Source organism: Gossypium arboreum, chromosome 4 (assembly GCF_025698485.1).
Source record: "Gossypium arboreum isolate Shixiya-1 chromosome 4, ASM2569848v2, whole genome shotgun sequence".
Classification (NCBI taxonomy): Eukaryota; Viridiplantae; Streptophyta; class Magnoliopsida; order Malvales; family Malvaceae; genus Gossypium; species Gossypium arboreum.
In genome coordinates, this window is record NC_069073.1 from 121976688 (window position 1) to 121991019 (window position 14332).

Genomic DNA, 14332 nt, shown 5'->3' on the forward strand with positions numbered 1-14332 from the left:
ACACACCTTAGATTTAAGTCAATTTGATGGTCAATGTTAGAAATTAGGGAAGAAAGTTGTTTGGATTTTGGTTCGTAGATTAATGATGTTCAAAGTCGTTTCACCGAAAAAAAACTAAATTATAGAAGAGAAGGGGAATGAGAGCTTTTGATTGGTGCAGGCGATAGGAACAGACAAGGCCATACAACAGTGATTTTAACTGCTTAATGACTTAAATAAAAAATTTTGAATAATTCAATGATCATTTTGTAACTTTTTGAAGTTGAATAACCAAAATATAAATTTACTAATAATTTAATGACCTGAACTATAATTTACCCCAAGATTATTAAGCAGTAAATGTATAACACTAAATTCAAACAACAAAACAAGTTCATAGCGAAGAGATCGGCCAACCACTTAAATAAATTTTTTGTCCATTCTTAACGTTTTTCTCTTCATATATTTATAACAATGAGCTTTTGTTACATCCACAATCAAAGAAATTGAATTGATCAAATTTAAAGATATTAATCAGAGAAAAGAAAAACACAGATTTCCGTCGATTCGATCAGATTCATTTACTCATATAATTTTATACATTATTAGTTGTTTTACATCAAGATTGTTTGCTCTACGGTTCTTGTTTTCTTTTTATGACAGAGTTCGAATAAAAAAGTTTTTTCCTTCCAACAATGTCAGACATACTGGGATTTCTTAAAGTCATTGTCCAAAGAGGTATTAATCTTGCTATTCGCGATGCCATTACCAGTGATCCTTACGTTGTTATCCATATAGGTCAACAGGTTCGTTTGATACCTTCATTTTTCTTAACTACTTAAACTTTGTTAATGAATACTCCATATATATATATATACATATTTATGAGTATGCAGGAGTGAAGGTAGAAAATTTATTTAGGGGGCGAAATTAAATTTTAATTTTTACGATAGTAAAAATGTAATTTCATCATTTGAATAGTCTATATTTTTATAATATTTAAAAGATTAAATCAAATTTTTATCATTTTTAGGGGATTTAAAGAACAATTTTACCTTTACTAATTTAAAATTTAAAAAATTTTCTATTTTAGCCGCCTTACCACCCCTGGCTACACCCTTGTGAGTATGATGTAATACTTTAAATACATATATGTTGACTTTGTTTCTGCATGATTGATGCATGTTTATTACCAGGGAAGCCAGAAATTTTATCGTGAGGGCTGAAATTGAATTACAAAATATTGAAGTGGACAAAATAATTTTTTTACCATGTCTTTAGTTATAATATTATAAATTTTAAGGATTTAAAAGACAATTTTACCCGAATTAAGGGAAATCAAGTCTTTCAATACATAAAATTTGGTGTAATTTTTTTAAATTTAAATTTAGAAAAATAACCCTATTTTTCTAAATTTTAATAATTTTTTTTGTGCAGAAATTGAAGACGCATGTGATAAAAAGAAATTGCAATCCAGTTTGGAATGAAGTGTTGATTTTTTCAATTAAAGATCCTAATGTTTCTATCAATTTAGTAAGTAATTAACATCCAAAATTATTTAATTATTTGCTTATGTATTTGGTTTGTTTGTAAAGCCCGCAAGATACGAACTCGGGTTTAGTTTTGTTTATTCATATAATTATCGGTAATATATAAAATTTAATAATCGATTCTTTTGAATTAAAAGAAATATAATAGTCGACTGAGTCTTAACTCGATTAGCATGGGCATTGTTGTTAATGAAAGAGGACGTGGATTCGAGTGTGCTGAAGCGCGTTATCCTCCTAATAATGGGTTTGGGAGAGCTTATGAGTAGTTCTAAGTATTGTGTTAAAAAGAACATTTAATGAAATTGTTCAAAAAAAAGTATAATGGTTAATTTATTCCTCAACGTTTATATCTTTTGTTAATTTAACCTTTATCTTATTTTAGTTAAATTTGATCTTTAACATTTTAAAAACAGTTAAATTGTTGTTTTATTAATAAAAATACCGACTAAAATGTTAAAACTTCAAATATTGTAACTTGCATTTTACTTTTAGATCTCCGAAGTTATTTTAATTCGTTCATGCAGTTATCCTTAAAAAGAGCCATTGAACCTAATATTTAGAAGTATTTGGTCGATTCAATCGGAATTTGTTTTTCATGTTGTAGGCCGTTTACGACAAAGACACGTTTACATTAGATGATCAAATGGGTATGGCGGAGATCGACCTTAAACCCTACATAGCGGCTTTAAAGATGGCAAAGGGTTTGCATAATCTACCAAACAGTTGCGCACTGAAACGAATACAACCGAATCAGAATAATTGCCTCGCCAATGAGAGCAGCATCATATGGGAGAACGGCAAGATCACTCAAGACATGCGAATCAAACTAAAAAATGTCGAGTGCGGAGAACTTTTGATCCAACTCGACTGGAACGAAACTCCTAATTGTAAGGGTTTGGAAAGTGAAGGTACATATGCTCGCTTCAATCATATTTATATATACTTAATTTTATTTTAATTATTTTTTTAATATTTAGAGGATTATGCTGTTTGAGTTTATATGTTAGTTTTTGGTGTTAGACATTACTACCTTAGAAAAATTGAACAATTTGGACTTAATTTAGATTTATATTATCAAGGTAGCGGCGTGTGGTTTCACGGTTAAGCATAGTGTAATCAAATTAAGCTCAGTTCGAGCTTGTAAGAAGTTTTAGCTCGACTTGAAATTTAAGAGTCAAAGTTTTATTTAAATTTGATCGAGCTTTGTTTTAGATAAAAATCAAACTTCATGTTGAATTAAGATTGTTTACCTAGCAAAGAATGATTCAGATTCTCATATTTAGCTTCAAACTTTATTATTTATACTCGAGCTTGAGCTAAATCAAGATTTTTCAATATTAATTTTAAAAAACCGATCAAATTCACTTGCCACTCTAGTCAATCATTAAGATACTTGATTCGGTAATTACCGATTTGAGCTATCAATCAAGTCAAGTTCGAGCTTAGCTTGAATGGCTCATGAGGTTTATTGAGTTTTTCTTTTTAACATATATTTATAATAATATTGTTAAATTCCATTATTGCTTTTAATGTATTATTAACCCCAAGCTTAATTATTGAGCCGAGCTCGAACTTGAATACATACAAGCTTAATCGAGCTAGAATTCAAGTTTGAGTATGAAAATTAATAAACGAGTTCAATTGAGCTCAAGCTCAAGTAACTGGGTTATATCTCAAGCTGAGCTTGAACTTAAGAATAAATATTTGATCGAGCTCCAATCAAGCAACGAGATTTAAATTTCGAGTCGAGCTCAAACTTGCCAAAATTTAAGCTTAACTTGACTCGATTACACCTCCATTTGATAACTCTAAACTACTCAAGTTTAACTCTACAATAATACCAATCAAGCTAATTTTAAGTTTTTTCTTCGAGCCAAACCCAAATAATTTAGGAAGGTTAATTTGTTGTACTCAGTTATGCATGGGCCATGGAACCCTATTAAACCTCAAACCCACCATACAAGGAGGCATCATTGAAGTTAAAGGATTTGCTGATTTTTGCTTGGGCAAGAAGGCATCATCTGCTAAGTATATTATATATCACTAGTATGTATGTATGTATGTATGTTTTTAACATGTAATTGAGCTTGAATTATGTAAATTAATCTTATAAAAGCAATCCTTTGCATGATTGGTTGCAAATATACTTGTGATTTGTTTTCCTTTTATGTAAATAAAAGAACATAGTTAAAGGTTAAGCAAAGTTCAGATTATTGTATATGTAAATCTCATTTTTATTTTAAACTGTTTATTTTTCAATGGAATCATTAATTAAGAAAAAATAGAAAAAATAAAATATTTTAAGATTAGATGGGTTTAATTAGAATTGTTCAAGAAGTTACCAAATTGCTAGGGGTAAAATGAAAATTCTTTTAGGTGCCAAAATTAAATTGATAATAAAAATATAATTTCACAATTTTAATAGCCTATATCTTTATAAATTTTAAAGAATTAAATTATTTTTATATATTTTAGAGGAATTAAAGTGAAATTTTATTTTTATTAATTTAAAATTTTAAAATTTTTAAAAGACAAAATTTGAGGCTGCCCTATTAACCCTAGATTCACCCCTACAATTTGGTGGAGTTGAGTTTTGGGGCAAGATATTTTCTTGCATGAGTTTCACTCATGTTGAGATATAATTTGATATTAAAAACAATTTTTTAAATTGAATTATAAAATAAATAATTTTTTTGCCGAAATAAGGGCATCCACTGTTAGTAGTAATAGCTAATCTCTTCACCACGAGTGCTTTTTAAAGATATAAATGACTTGATCATGAAATGTGTTTTATTTTTATGGATGAGAATCGAAGCCCCGATTTCATGTTAAAATTTTAATATTTAATAAACAACAATACAAATTTTCATATTAAATTTGACATTTAATTCCTATAATTTTAGATTTTAAAATTTAAATCTAATTATTAACACTTAAAAACATTTCATTGATATCAATATAATTAAAAAATGAAACTACAAAGAACTTAAATTTAACAAGATAACCTTAATAATATTTAACAATTAAATCTAAAATTTAAAATTTAAAATATAAATAAAATTATAAAAATTATAACGAATTCCAACTTTATATCAAATTAAAGACTAAATTAGCATATTAAAATAACATTACCATAATTGTACTCTATAAAACAGCTACATATTGTTATTGGATCCACAAGCATTTTTAAACTAAACAATAATGGGTGGAAAGTCAACGACAAAAGCTTGCTTCTTCTGCTTCTTCCTCTTCCACTGCACTATTTCCACTGATATCTTCCCTAAACAAGCTCTCCCTACAAAATCTGGGTATCTCACAGTGAATCCAGCTTCCAATTCCGCCATTTTCTATACTTTCTATGAAGCCCAAACCCCTACGTCACCTCCTTCTCAAACCCCACTTCTTATTTGGCTCCAAGGTGGTCCCGGTTGCTCTTCCATGACCGGAAATTTCTTCGAGCTTGGACCCTGGCGTGTCGTTTCTTCTTTCAGGCAAAACGTGGAACACTTGTCGCTCGAGCCAGATCCAGGTGCTTGGAATCGTTTATTCGGTTTGCTTTTTCTTGATAATCCTATTGGAACAGGGTTTAGTATAGCTTCAACACCTCAAGAGATTCCTAGAGATCAAATCTCTGTTGCTAAGCATCTGTTTGTTGCCATAACAGGGTTTATATCGTTAGACCCTTTGTTTAAGCATCGTCCGGTTTATATTACCGGCGAAAGTTATGCTGGGAAGTATGTTCCTGCAATTGGGTATTACATTTTGAAGCAAAACAATGAATTGGTAGATTCAGAAAGGGTTAATTTGAGAGGTGTCGCCATTGGTGATGGGTTCTCTGACCCTGAAACTCAGTTAGCTACACATGGTGTTACTGCTTATTATTCTGGTTTGATTAATGATAAGCAAAGAGATGAGTTAGAACAAGCTCAATGGGAAGCAATCAAGCTAGTTAAAATGGAGAAATGGAGTGAAGCAACTAATGCTAGGACAAAAGTAATGGATTTATGGCAAAACATGACAGGGTTAGCCACTTTATATGATTTCACAAAGCAAAAGCCATATCAAACAAGCTTGGTCACCAAGTTTCTCAACATAAATGAGGTTAAAAAGGCTTTGGGGGTGAATGAATCCATGGTGTTTGAGAGTTGTAGTGGGGTTGTAAGGGCTGCAATGCATGAAGATATGATGAAGAGTGTGAAATACATGGTGGAAGCTTTATTGGGAAACACTAGGGTGTTGTTGTACCAAGGGTTGTATGATGTGAAAATTGGTGTGGTACCAAATGAAGCTTGGGTGAAGACAATGAAATGGAATGGGATTAGGGAGTTTTTAATGGCTGATAGAATGATTTGGAGAGTTAATGGTGAGGTTGCTGGTTATGTGCAAAAATGGGAGAACTTGACCAATGTTGTGGTTTTAGGGGGTGGTCATATTTTGCCTACCGATCAGCCATTAAATTCTCAAGCAATGATTGAAGGTTGGGTTTTAGAGAGTGGACTCTTTGGTGGGGAGGTGAAGGATGCTTAAAACCATGCATTTAATGAACCTTATTGTAACCATCATGGGTCGGGTTAGGTTGAGCACTCATTAACATCCTTGCTCTCAATCATTGATCATAGGCTTAATTCAAGTAATGATGGCTCATTGTTATTAATTTTATGGCCTTGATAGCCTCCCATTTGCTTGTAAATTTTTTTATTGTGAAATGAATTAATTAATTAATGATTAATTATTAAATTGAAATAAAATATTATTATTTCATGAGTAACCAAAATAAATAAATTAATAATTAAATAATAAAAATAAATTTAATAATAGTTGAATTTTCTAACCAAATAACTCGATTTTTAAACACATTTAAAGAACAAATAATTTAAAGAATAAATAATTTACTTTCCTTTCGCTTTGTGGGTTTTGAAAGTGAAATGATTTTTTTTAAAAAAGTGAAATGACTTTTTGAAAAAAAAGGAAGTGAAATGATTTCATTGACATTAATCATTGCCCTCTCTTGAAATTCTACATTTTGATAACAAATGTCATTAAAGTGAAACTGATTGATGATTAAACAAAATCAAATTGATATAGAAAAATAATTAATAATATAATATAATTTTAAATTTAATATAAATATATATGATTAATATATTAAAATTTTATATAAATATAATATAGATTACTATAGAAAAGCTAATAATACTTTTCATAAAAATATTTTTCAAATAACTTAATAGTGGGCTATAGGAGTCTTATATATATATATATATTAAATTTAAAGATTTAAAAGAATGTTCAACAATATATTTTATATTCCATGTTTGTGTGCCAATAGATTTAGTAGTGGACAGAATTATTAAAAGTTATAATAATTTATTTCGTCCTTTAATTTTATAAAAAATTATTTTAGTTATTTTTTAATTTTTAATTTTTAATTTTTAAATTTATATATTTTGTCTAATCATCTTAAAATAAATAAAAATTATTTTTTAACTTTATTAATATGATATATATTTTAATATTTAATTATTTTTAATTTTAAAAATTTAAAAATATAAAAATTATTAAAATTATTAAAAATATAAAATATATAAAAATTAATATTTTAAAAATTAAAAATTAATTAAATATTAAGATATTATTCACATCACAATCCACTTACATTGTATCATACTAGCCTATAGATTGAAATATTTTAAATCTAGAAGATGAGGGTCCAATGTCCATATGATAAAGCCAATAATAAGAATTGATATAACATTTTTTAATATAAGAAATTAATTTATAAAACAATATAATAATGACAGCATAGAAAGTGCGGCCGCCAAATACCCACCCACCTCACGCCTGCTTAATGATCCTCTGTCGTTCGTTTTTTAATTATTTAATATTTTTTATATAAATTTAAAATTATTAAAATTATGATATACTTTATTGGATAAATTACACCCAAAGTCATTATACTATTAGTAAATTTATATTTTGGTCACTCAACTTTAAAAGTTACAAAATAGCTAATGAATTATTTGAAAGTTTCAGTTTAAGTCGTTGAGCTGTTAAGTTTTTTCTTTTTTAAGTTTAGCTAGTGAGTTTCAAGTGGCAATTCGATGATTGGTGCGATGGATTAGTACCCATCGATGAGTAGAATAACATACTTTAGATCCAAATCGATTTGACAACCAATGGCCGAGATCGGAGAAGAACATTGTTTGAATTTTGATTCGTAGATTTGTGATATTCAAAGATTTTTCATAAAAATATTGAATTGTAGAAGAGAAGAATAATGATAGCTTTCAACTTTTACAAGTGGTGCGAACATAAAACGCCATACAACAACGATTTTAAGAGGCTAGTGACTTAAATGAAAATTGAAAAAGCCTTGGTTTACACTTCGTTCCAATTTTGATGATCGAAATACTATTGGAACAAATAACTTGGTTTGCAGCTAAAAAAAAACAGTTTTGTTCTAACTTTTATTAAAAGATAATCGAACAAAACAAATTAAATGCAAAAGTAAAGGAGCAAAGTAATGAGAAAATTAACACACGAAATTTGTTAACACAGTTTGGATTCATCAATCCTATTTTGCGAAGCATCGCTAGGTGAATGATTTTATTCAACAATCGTTTAGATCACCTATTGGCTTAAGTTCAATCTACCCTTACCCAAAGAAGTAATTGCAACCTCAACACCAACTCCAATTATTACAAATCACCCAAAAACTAAAGACAAAAATCAAACACACTCAAAAACTAAACACATTGTGTGACACAAACTACCTATTTATAGATAGGCTTGTAACATACATTTAAAAGCTAATTTTATTCTATTAATTATCTTAAGTATTTATCACATAAAAACTATTATAAACAAACTTCCCAACAACCAAAATCTTGACCGCAATGGGATAAAATTCTGCAGCAAATGTTTAGCACACAATCCAAATAAGTCACATACCAAAGAAATTAGAATATGTCTTCCCTTAAGAGGTAGAACTATCTCAAACAACCACTCCCGATATCAACAACCAAGCTTGTTCGTCGCAAAATCATCCAAACATGCATCAAAAACCCAAAAATAAAGTTAAGGGATATAAGTCATGAGATATAAGCTAAATTCACATTTGCTCATAAAAATTAAAAGTAGCAACATCATCAAAGCAACAAAGTCTTTAAAAAATTAGCATCATCTCTCTCTTTGACAAAGCAAAATACAAACAACTTTATTTTCTGATCATCGATACTAATCGACAAATCGATTTGGATCTAAGGTATATTTTTCTACTTATCGATGGGTATTTTATCCACCGTACTGGTCGTTGAATCGCAACTTGAAGCTTGCTAGTTGAACTTTAAAAAGAAAAGAAAAAAATTAACAACTCAATGACTTAAATAAAAACTATGGAACAATTCAATGACTTAAATGAAAACTTTCGAATAGTTCAATAACCATTTTGTAACTTTTTATAGTTAAATGATCAAAATATAAACTTAATAATAGTTTAGTGGCTTCAAGTGTAGTTTACCCAAGAAAAAAGTTAGTTAAACAATAAAAAGTTGAAAATCAATAAATAAAAGAAAAAAGAAAACAAAGAGAATCTGTAGTCTTAGCAGTTTTTTTTTTACAAAAGAAAGCGTCAATGAAGGACGAACAGCGTTGATCAACAGCCTCCAATCAATTGTTTTTCTTTCTTTGTTTCTTTCATCCTTTCATCGGTTCTATCCTCTCTGTCGCTCTCTAATAGACATAGAAAAAACAAAAAAGAAAATGGAAGTCTCAATCAGCACATACTTAATATAAAAAAAAAAAAAACCCCGAAAGAAAATATTGAAAATCAAAGTAAAAAAGAAGAAAGAAATCTGGGTTTTTAATTTTGTATACAGATGGGGACTCTTCAAACATGGAGAAAAGCATATGGTGCTCTTAAAGATACTACAAAAGTCGGTCTCGCTCATGTCAACAGTGATTTCGCGGTAAAATCATGTCTATATTTGATTATTTTGTTTTTTTTCTATATTTAGTATCTGAATTTTGATTGGATTTTTTTTTTTTATAATTAGGATTTGGATGTAGCCATTGTTAAAGCGACTAACCATGTTGAGTGTCCTCCAAAAGAAAGACATCTTAGAAGTAAGTGAGTGAGTTCATTTGGTTTTTTTTTTAATTTTTAAGTTTGAATTTGCAGATTTAATTTAGTTTCATTTGAGGTTTTTGATTTCTGGGATTATCATATGAGGATTTGAGTTCATTTTTTTGTAGAAATTTTTGTTGCTACATCAATGATTCGGCCTCGAGCAGATGTTGCTTATTGTATTCATGCACTTTCCCGCCGATTGGCCAAGACTCGTAACTGGACGGTATTGTTTTTTTTACTACTTTTAATAATGATCGAAATCGTACTAATTGGAGTAGTTTGCAAAGTGTTGAGTGGACGGATCGTGGGTATTGTTTCCGAGGAAAGTTCTGTTTTTCGACTTTGACTAGAGTCTGAATGTTTGAAAAACCGGCACGTTCACATGGTGGGAGAGTCTTTTCGGGTGCTTGATAAGTTGAACCATGTGTGTAGGACTCGAATCAATGCCCTGGTGCATAGATTTGAAGGCATGGTTCGCTTTATCAAACACCTCAGCTAAGCACTCTTACTCTGTGAATACGTCGTCTCTTCACGCAATCGGCCTCTTATTAGAGTCAGGAGATAAAACCTTCACCGGTAACAATATCAAACCATTGAGGGATTCGTCAGCTCTTGAAGGACAATACTTTGCATACTTCTCCATGTTTCAAACCAATCTGTAATTGGGTGGTTATTGCTTTAATTGGGAGAAGTTTGTGAAGTGTCATTTATCGAGAGTTGATGGACCCTTTAACGGATTTAATATTGTTTCCAGTAGAGGTTGTCTTCCGATTCCAAGTTCTTGAAAAACATTCATCGAGTGCCTGATAAGTCAAATCTATGCCCTATAGCATTCTCACCAAAAAAATGCCCTGTAGCTACATGGGTTTCTAGTCGAAGTTCTCTTATTAGTCACTTCAACGAAGTGCCCCGTTCACTGACTCTTCATGCATTAGAGCCCTCATCTATGTTAGAAGATATAACCGGTACCCGAGATAATATCAAAATTTTGAGTGGATTTATAGACTGTTGGTGGAGGACACTACGCATATTTCTTCTGATAAAATTGGCTTCCAAATTTGATTTCGAATATGAGAGTTTCCAACTGGTTATTGATTGATGTGCAGTTGAAATTAATATTTTTTCATTGTATATTTGTTAGATTTTTTAGCATTAGTTATGTTAATATGAGCATGATAGGAGGTACTACCATGAATCATATGTATAATTTATACCTATATTCCCGACTTGATTGATATGATGCAGGTACAAGTATCTATTCAATTTATTTTTTCATGTATTTTGAGTTCTTTGGATGGTTATATCCAATGCGCCATGTTCCAATATGCCTTGGATATGTAAAAGTACCGTAAAGGCTTGTGTACGAGGAGTTAGTTTGCATTTTACTTCATTTACTCAAAAAAATAGGTAAATTGTTCCTTGTACATTAGATCAAAGAACAAACTAATCCCTTTAGTTAAAAATTTCATCTATTTCTATTGTTAAAAACTAGTGTGGCTGATGCAATAACCAAACAGTTACACTTGACATATCATGTGTACCTCATGCTAACATATAAGACCAATTTTTAATAGTAAAAATGGATGAAATTTATAACACAATGACCAATTTGCTCTTTGATATTATGTGTAGGGACTAATTTGTCCATTTTTTTACTAGAGGGGGCAAAATGCAATTTAACTCCTAGTACAAGGGCCTCCATGGTACTTTTACCACCTCGGATTTGTGGTGCTAGAGTTCTAAGTTAACTACCTTTGGATTACAAGCTTTGATATTGGTAAACAAACTTATATTGTAATCTTTTTTCCTTCTACATTATTCAATAGGTAGCATTGAAAACACTCATAGTTATCCATAGAGCATTGAGGGAAGGTGATCCTACTTTCAGAGAAGAACTTTTAAATTTCTCACAAAGAGCAGGCATTCTCCAAATTTCTAATTTCAAGGACGATTCGAGCCCTATTGGTGAGCTTTTAATCTCTCGCTTTGTTGTGTCTCAGCTTGTGATATATGCACATGCTTTTCTGTGTGTTTTTTGGTCATTGCTGCGCTAACAACTTCAGTTTGATTATGCCTTTCAGCATGGGATTGCTCTGCGTGGGTACGTACATACGCATTGTTTTTGGAAGAAAGACTCGAGTGCTATAGTATTCTGAAGTATGACATAGAAGCCGAGCGTCTCCCGAGACCTGTCCTGGGGCAGGATAAGGTAATTACATAGGTATCCGGTGTTTCCCTTTTGAGGATTCATGGCCTGCTGCTAAATTTTGTTAGTTTTAATCGGCAGGATTACAGTAGAACCACAGAGTTGGACAGCGAAGAATTGTTAGAGCAACTACCTGCTCTGCAGCAATTGCTTTATCGTCTCATTGGTTGCAGGGTAGTCTATTATATGCTGATCTTGTAGAGTTTAGTTTTGTCTTGTCAACGCATTCGACTTTGTTTCACCTGATCGGGAAAGTTAATAGACTACCCTGCTTTTCTTGCAGCCAGAAGGTGCTGCTGTAGCGAACTATGTCATACAATATGCTTTGGCTCTGGTATTTTTACTCTCTCTTTTTCTTTATTATGTATTTGCATTGTATTCTTTTTGTATTCAAAAGTATTTTGACCTCGTAATATCGCGATTTTCAGGTATTGAAGGAGAGCTTCAAAATATATTGTGCTATCAATGGTGGAATCATCAATCTTGTGGACAAGGTAATACATGAAGCTGTCCTATTTTGAGGCAGATGTGTTTTTCTTTTTTTCAAAATGGTTGCTCGAGTTGTGCTTTTATTGCAGTTTTTTGAAATGCCGAGACATGAAGCTGTCAAAGCTCTTGATATATACAGGCGAGCCGGTCAGCAGGTTATGATATATGTATATGATATATAGTTTCTTATGTTAGTAGTCGATTACCTTCTCATTCGGTTAATAATCGTTGCTGGTTCGATGATGTCTTGGTTTAATGTAATGATGGCAGGCAAACAGCCTCTCCGATTTCTATGAAGTTTGCAAAGGATTAGAACTTGCTAGGAATTTCCAGTTTCCCGTTCTCAGAGAGGTAACGGTTCTATGGAGGTGATTTGTTGTTCTGAGTCATCTCTTTTGATCATTTCGATGTTAATTGATCGCTATCGTTATTGCAGCCACCACAATCTTTTCTCGCTACCATGGAAGAATACATTAGAGAGGCACCGCGTGTGGTTACTGTTCCAATGGAATCGTTGGTTAGTACCATTTTACTTACATACATACATTATACATACATTCATACATACATACACACACACATGGAATAATATATGTTGTCATTGTCAGCAGCTTCTATTGACATACAGACCTGACGAAGGTCCTTCCGAATATACTAGACCATCCAATGATGAACCCGAGCCAACTGTGCCTGTAGATGATGTTGTAGTTTCCACTGTCGAGACTGCCCCTCCTCCACCTCAGACCAACATAGACACCGGGGACTTACTGGTAATGTTTCCCTTTGATGTTTTGTACTGTACACTGTTTCGTTTTTTTGTTGATTGCATTTTTGGTGGGATGCAGGGATTGAATTATTCGGCCCCTGATGCCTTCGCAATCGAGCAAATTAATGCTTTGGCTCTAGCCATAGTTCCGATTGATTCCGGTAAACTATATTTCTTATTCTTCCTATTTCGCCTTTTTTGATGGCTATTATTCCGATAGAAGATTGCAATTTGTTAATCTGCAGGTACTGCTCCAACGTATAGTTCCGCTGCTGGTCAATCAAAAGATTTTGATCCAACCGGATGGGAACTCGCCCTTGTTACCACACCCAGCACCGATATTTCTGCAGCTGCCGAAAGGCAATTGGTATATGCCCTATTTTTGTACTTAAACGTCTCATCCGATTTCATAAATACCGAATATGGAAACCGAAAGGAAGATCTAAATGACCCGCGTGAAAAGATGAAAAGATGAAAAGATGAGATACATTGAGGACTTTAATCATCTAACTGGCTATGTTTTCGAAAACATTTCAGGCTGGTGGATTGGACTCACTCACTCTCAACAGTTTATACGATGAAGCAGCCTATCGAGCTTCTCAGCAGCCTGTATATGGTAGCACCACAGCTCCAAATCCGTTCGAGGTACAAGATCCATTCGCCATGTCGAATAGCATTGCTACCCCTATAGCAGTGCAAATGTCAGGAATGACTCAACCGCAAAACAATCCTTTCGATGCTTACCAACCTTATCAGCAACAACATTTGACTATCCCGAGCGCATCGAATCCGTTTGGTGATGCAGGGTTCGGGACGTTTCCAGTGAACCAAACAGCCGTTATCGCTCAGCCTCATGCCAATAACAATCCCTTCGGAAGCACAGGCTTATTGTAGTGTTAAATTCCAAGAGCCAATTCGTGTATTTCGGTCAATACGGTCTGACCGGTTTCCGATATGTTTCGGAGTTGAGCAAGTGTGTAGGTTGTTTTTACTTTCACCCCCACAGGTTTAATTTCTTTTCACTTCAGCATCAGTTTTTACATGTGTTTGGGTTGTAAAAAATCAATGAGTTAATGGTTAAAAGCTCTAATATTGCAATTAATTTATATTGAAAAGGTCCGAATTCATAAAATTCACATTCTCAAATCTGTTTTAAAATCTGAATTTATTTATTATTTATATTAGATTTGATAATTATTATCTGAATCCGGTTA

General features: G+C 31.9%; 3 protein-coding genes across 6 annotated transcripts; all 3 read left to right on the plus strand.

The window, feature by feature from the left end:
* The first annotated feature begins 458 nt into the window (after positions 1 to 458).
* Positions 459 to 2593, plus strand: LOC108481753 (protein C2-DOMAIN ABA-RELATED 10-like). The gene is made up of 4 exons (XM_017784838.2): positions 459 to 785; positions 1417 to 1512; positions 2134 to 2437; positions 2550 to 2593. Exons 1-4 carry the CDS (start codon positions 675 to 677, stop codon positions 2591 to 2593), a joined length of 555 nt encoding a protein of 184 aa, XP_017640327.1. The 5' UTR covers positions 459 to 674.
* A 2088-nt stretch (positions 2594 to 4681) lies between these two features.
* Positions 4682 to 6258, plus strand: LOC108483147 (serine carboxypeptidase-like 50). The gene has a single exon (XM_017786375.2). It carries the CDS (start codon positions 4731 to 4733, stop codon positions 6054 to 6056), a length of 1326 nt encoding a protein of 441 aa, XP_017641864.1. The 5' UTR covers positions 4682 to 4730; the 3' UTR covers positions 6057 to 6258.
* A 2813-nt stretch (positions 6259 to 9071) lies between these two features.
* On the plus strand, positions 9072 to 14250 carry LOC108480906 (putative clathrin assembly protein At2g01600). Of its 4 annotated transcripts, none has more exons than XM_053026676.1 (15): positions 9072 to 9496; positions 9584 to 9657; positions 9783 to 9880; positions 11484 to 11622; positions 11739 to 11866; positions 11945 to 12037; positions 12147 to 12197; positions 12292 to 12357; positions 12442 to 12507; positions 12623 to 12703; positions 12789 to 12869; positions 12961 to 13122; positions 13198 to 13279; positions 13364 to 13485; positions 13656 to 14250. In XM_053026676.1, exons 2-15 carry the CDS (start codon positions 9618 to 9620, stop codon positions 14010 to 14012), a joined length of 1566 nt encoding a protein of 521 aa, XP_052882636.1. In that variant the 5' UTR covers positions 9072 to 9496; positions 9584 to 9617; the 3' UTR covers positions 14013 to 14250. The 4 variants fall into 4 exon arrangements, with proteins under 4 accessions (XP_052882636.1, XP_017639526.1, XP_017639527.1 ...); XM_017784037.2 differs by having other exon boundaries at positions 9075 to 9496; positions 9584 to 9653; XM_017784038.2 differs by having other exon boundaries at positions 9076 to 9496; positions 9584 to 9653; positions 12964 to 13122.
* The last annotated feature ends 82 nt before the right edge of the window (positions 14251 to 14332 follow it).

Excerpts from the sequence above, each read along its gene's own strand:
- LOC108483147 (XM_017786375.2), top strand. The coding sequence starts at position 4,731 with ATGGGTGGAAAGTCAACGACAAAAGCTTGCTTCTTCTGCTTCTTCCTC.
- LOC108481753 (XM_017784838.2), top strand. The coding sequence starts at position 675 with ATGTCAGACATACTGGGATTTCTTAAAGTCATTGTCCAAAGAGGTATT. Across the intron at positions 786-1,416 it reads TTATCCATATAGGTCAACAG|AAATTGAAGACGCATGTGAT; the intron begins GTTCGTTTGATA and ends TTTTTTGTGCAG. Across the intron at positions 1,513-2,133 it reads CTAATGTTTCTATCAATTTA|GCCGTTTACGACAAAGACAC; the intron begins GTAAGTAATTAA and ends TTCATGTTGTAG.
- LOC108480906 (XM_017784037.2), top strand. The coding sequence starts at position 9,407 with ATGGGGACTCTTCAAACATGGAGAAAAGCATATGGTGCTCTTAAAGAT. Across the intron at positions 9,497-9,583 it reads ATGTCAACAGTGATTTCGCG|GATTTGGATGTAGCCATTGT; the intron begins GTAAAATCATGT and ends TTTTATAATTAG. Across the intron at positions 12,704-12,788 it reads AGTTTCCCGTTCTCAGAGAG|CCACCACAATCTTTTCTCGC; the intron begins GTAACGGTTCTA and ends TCGTTATTGCAG.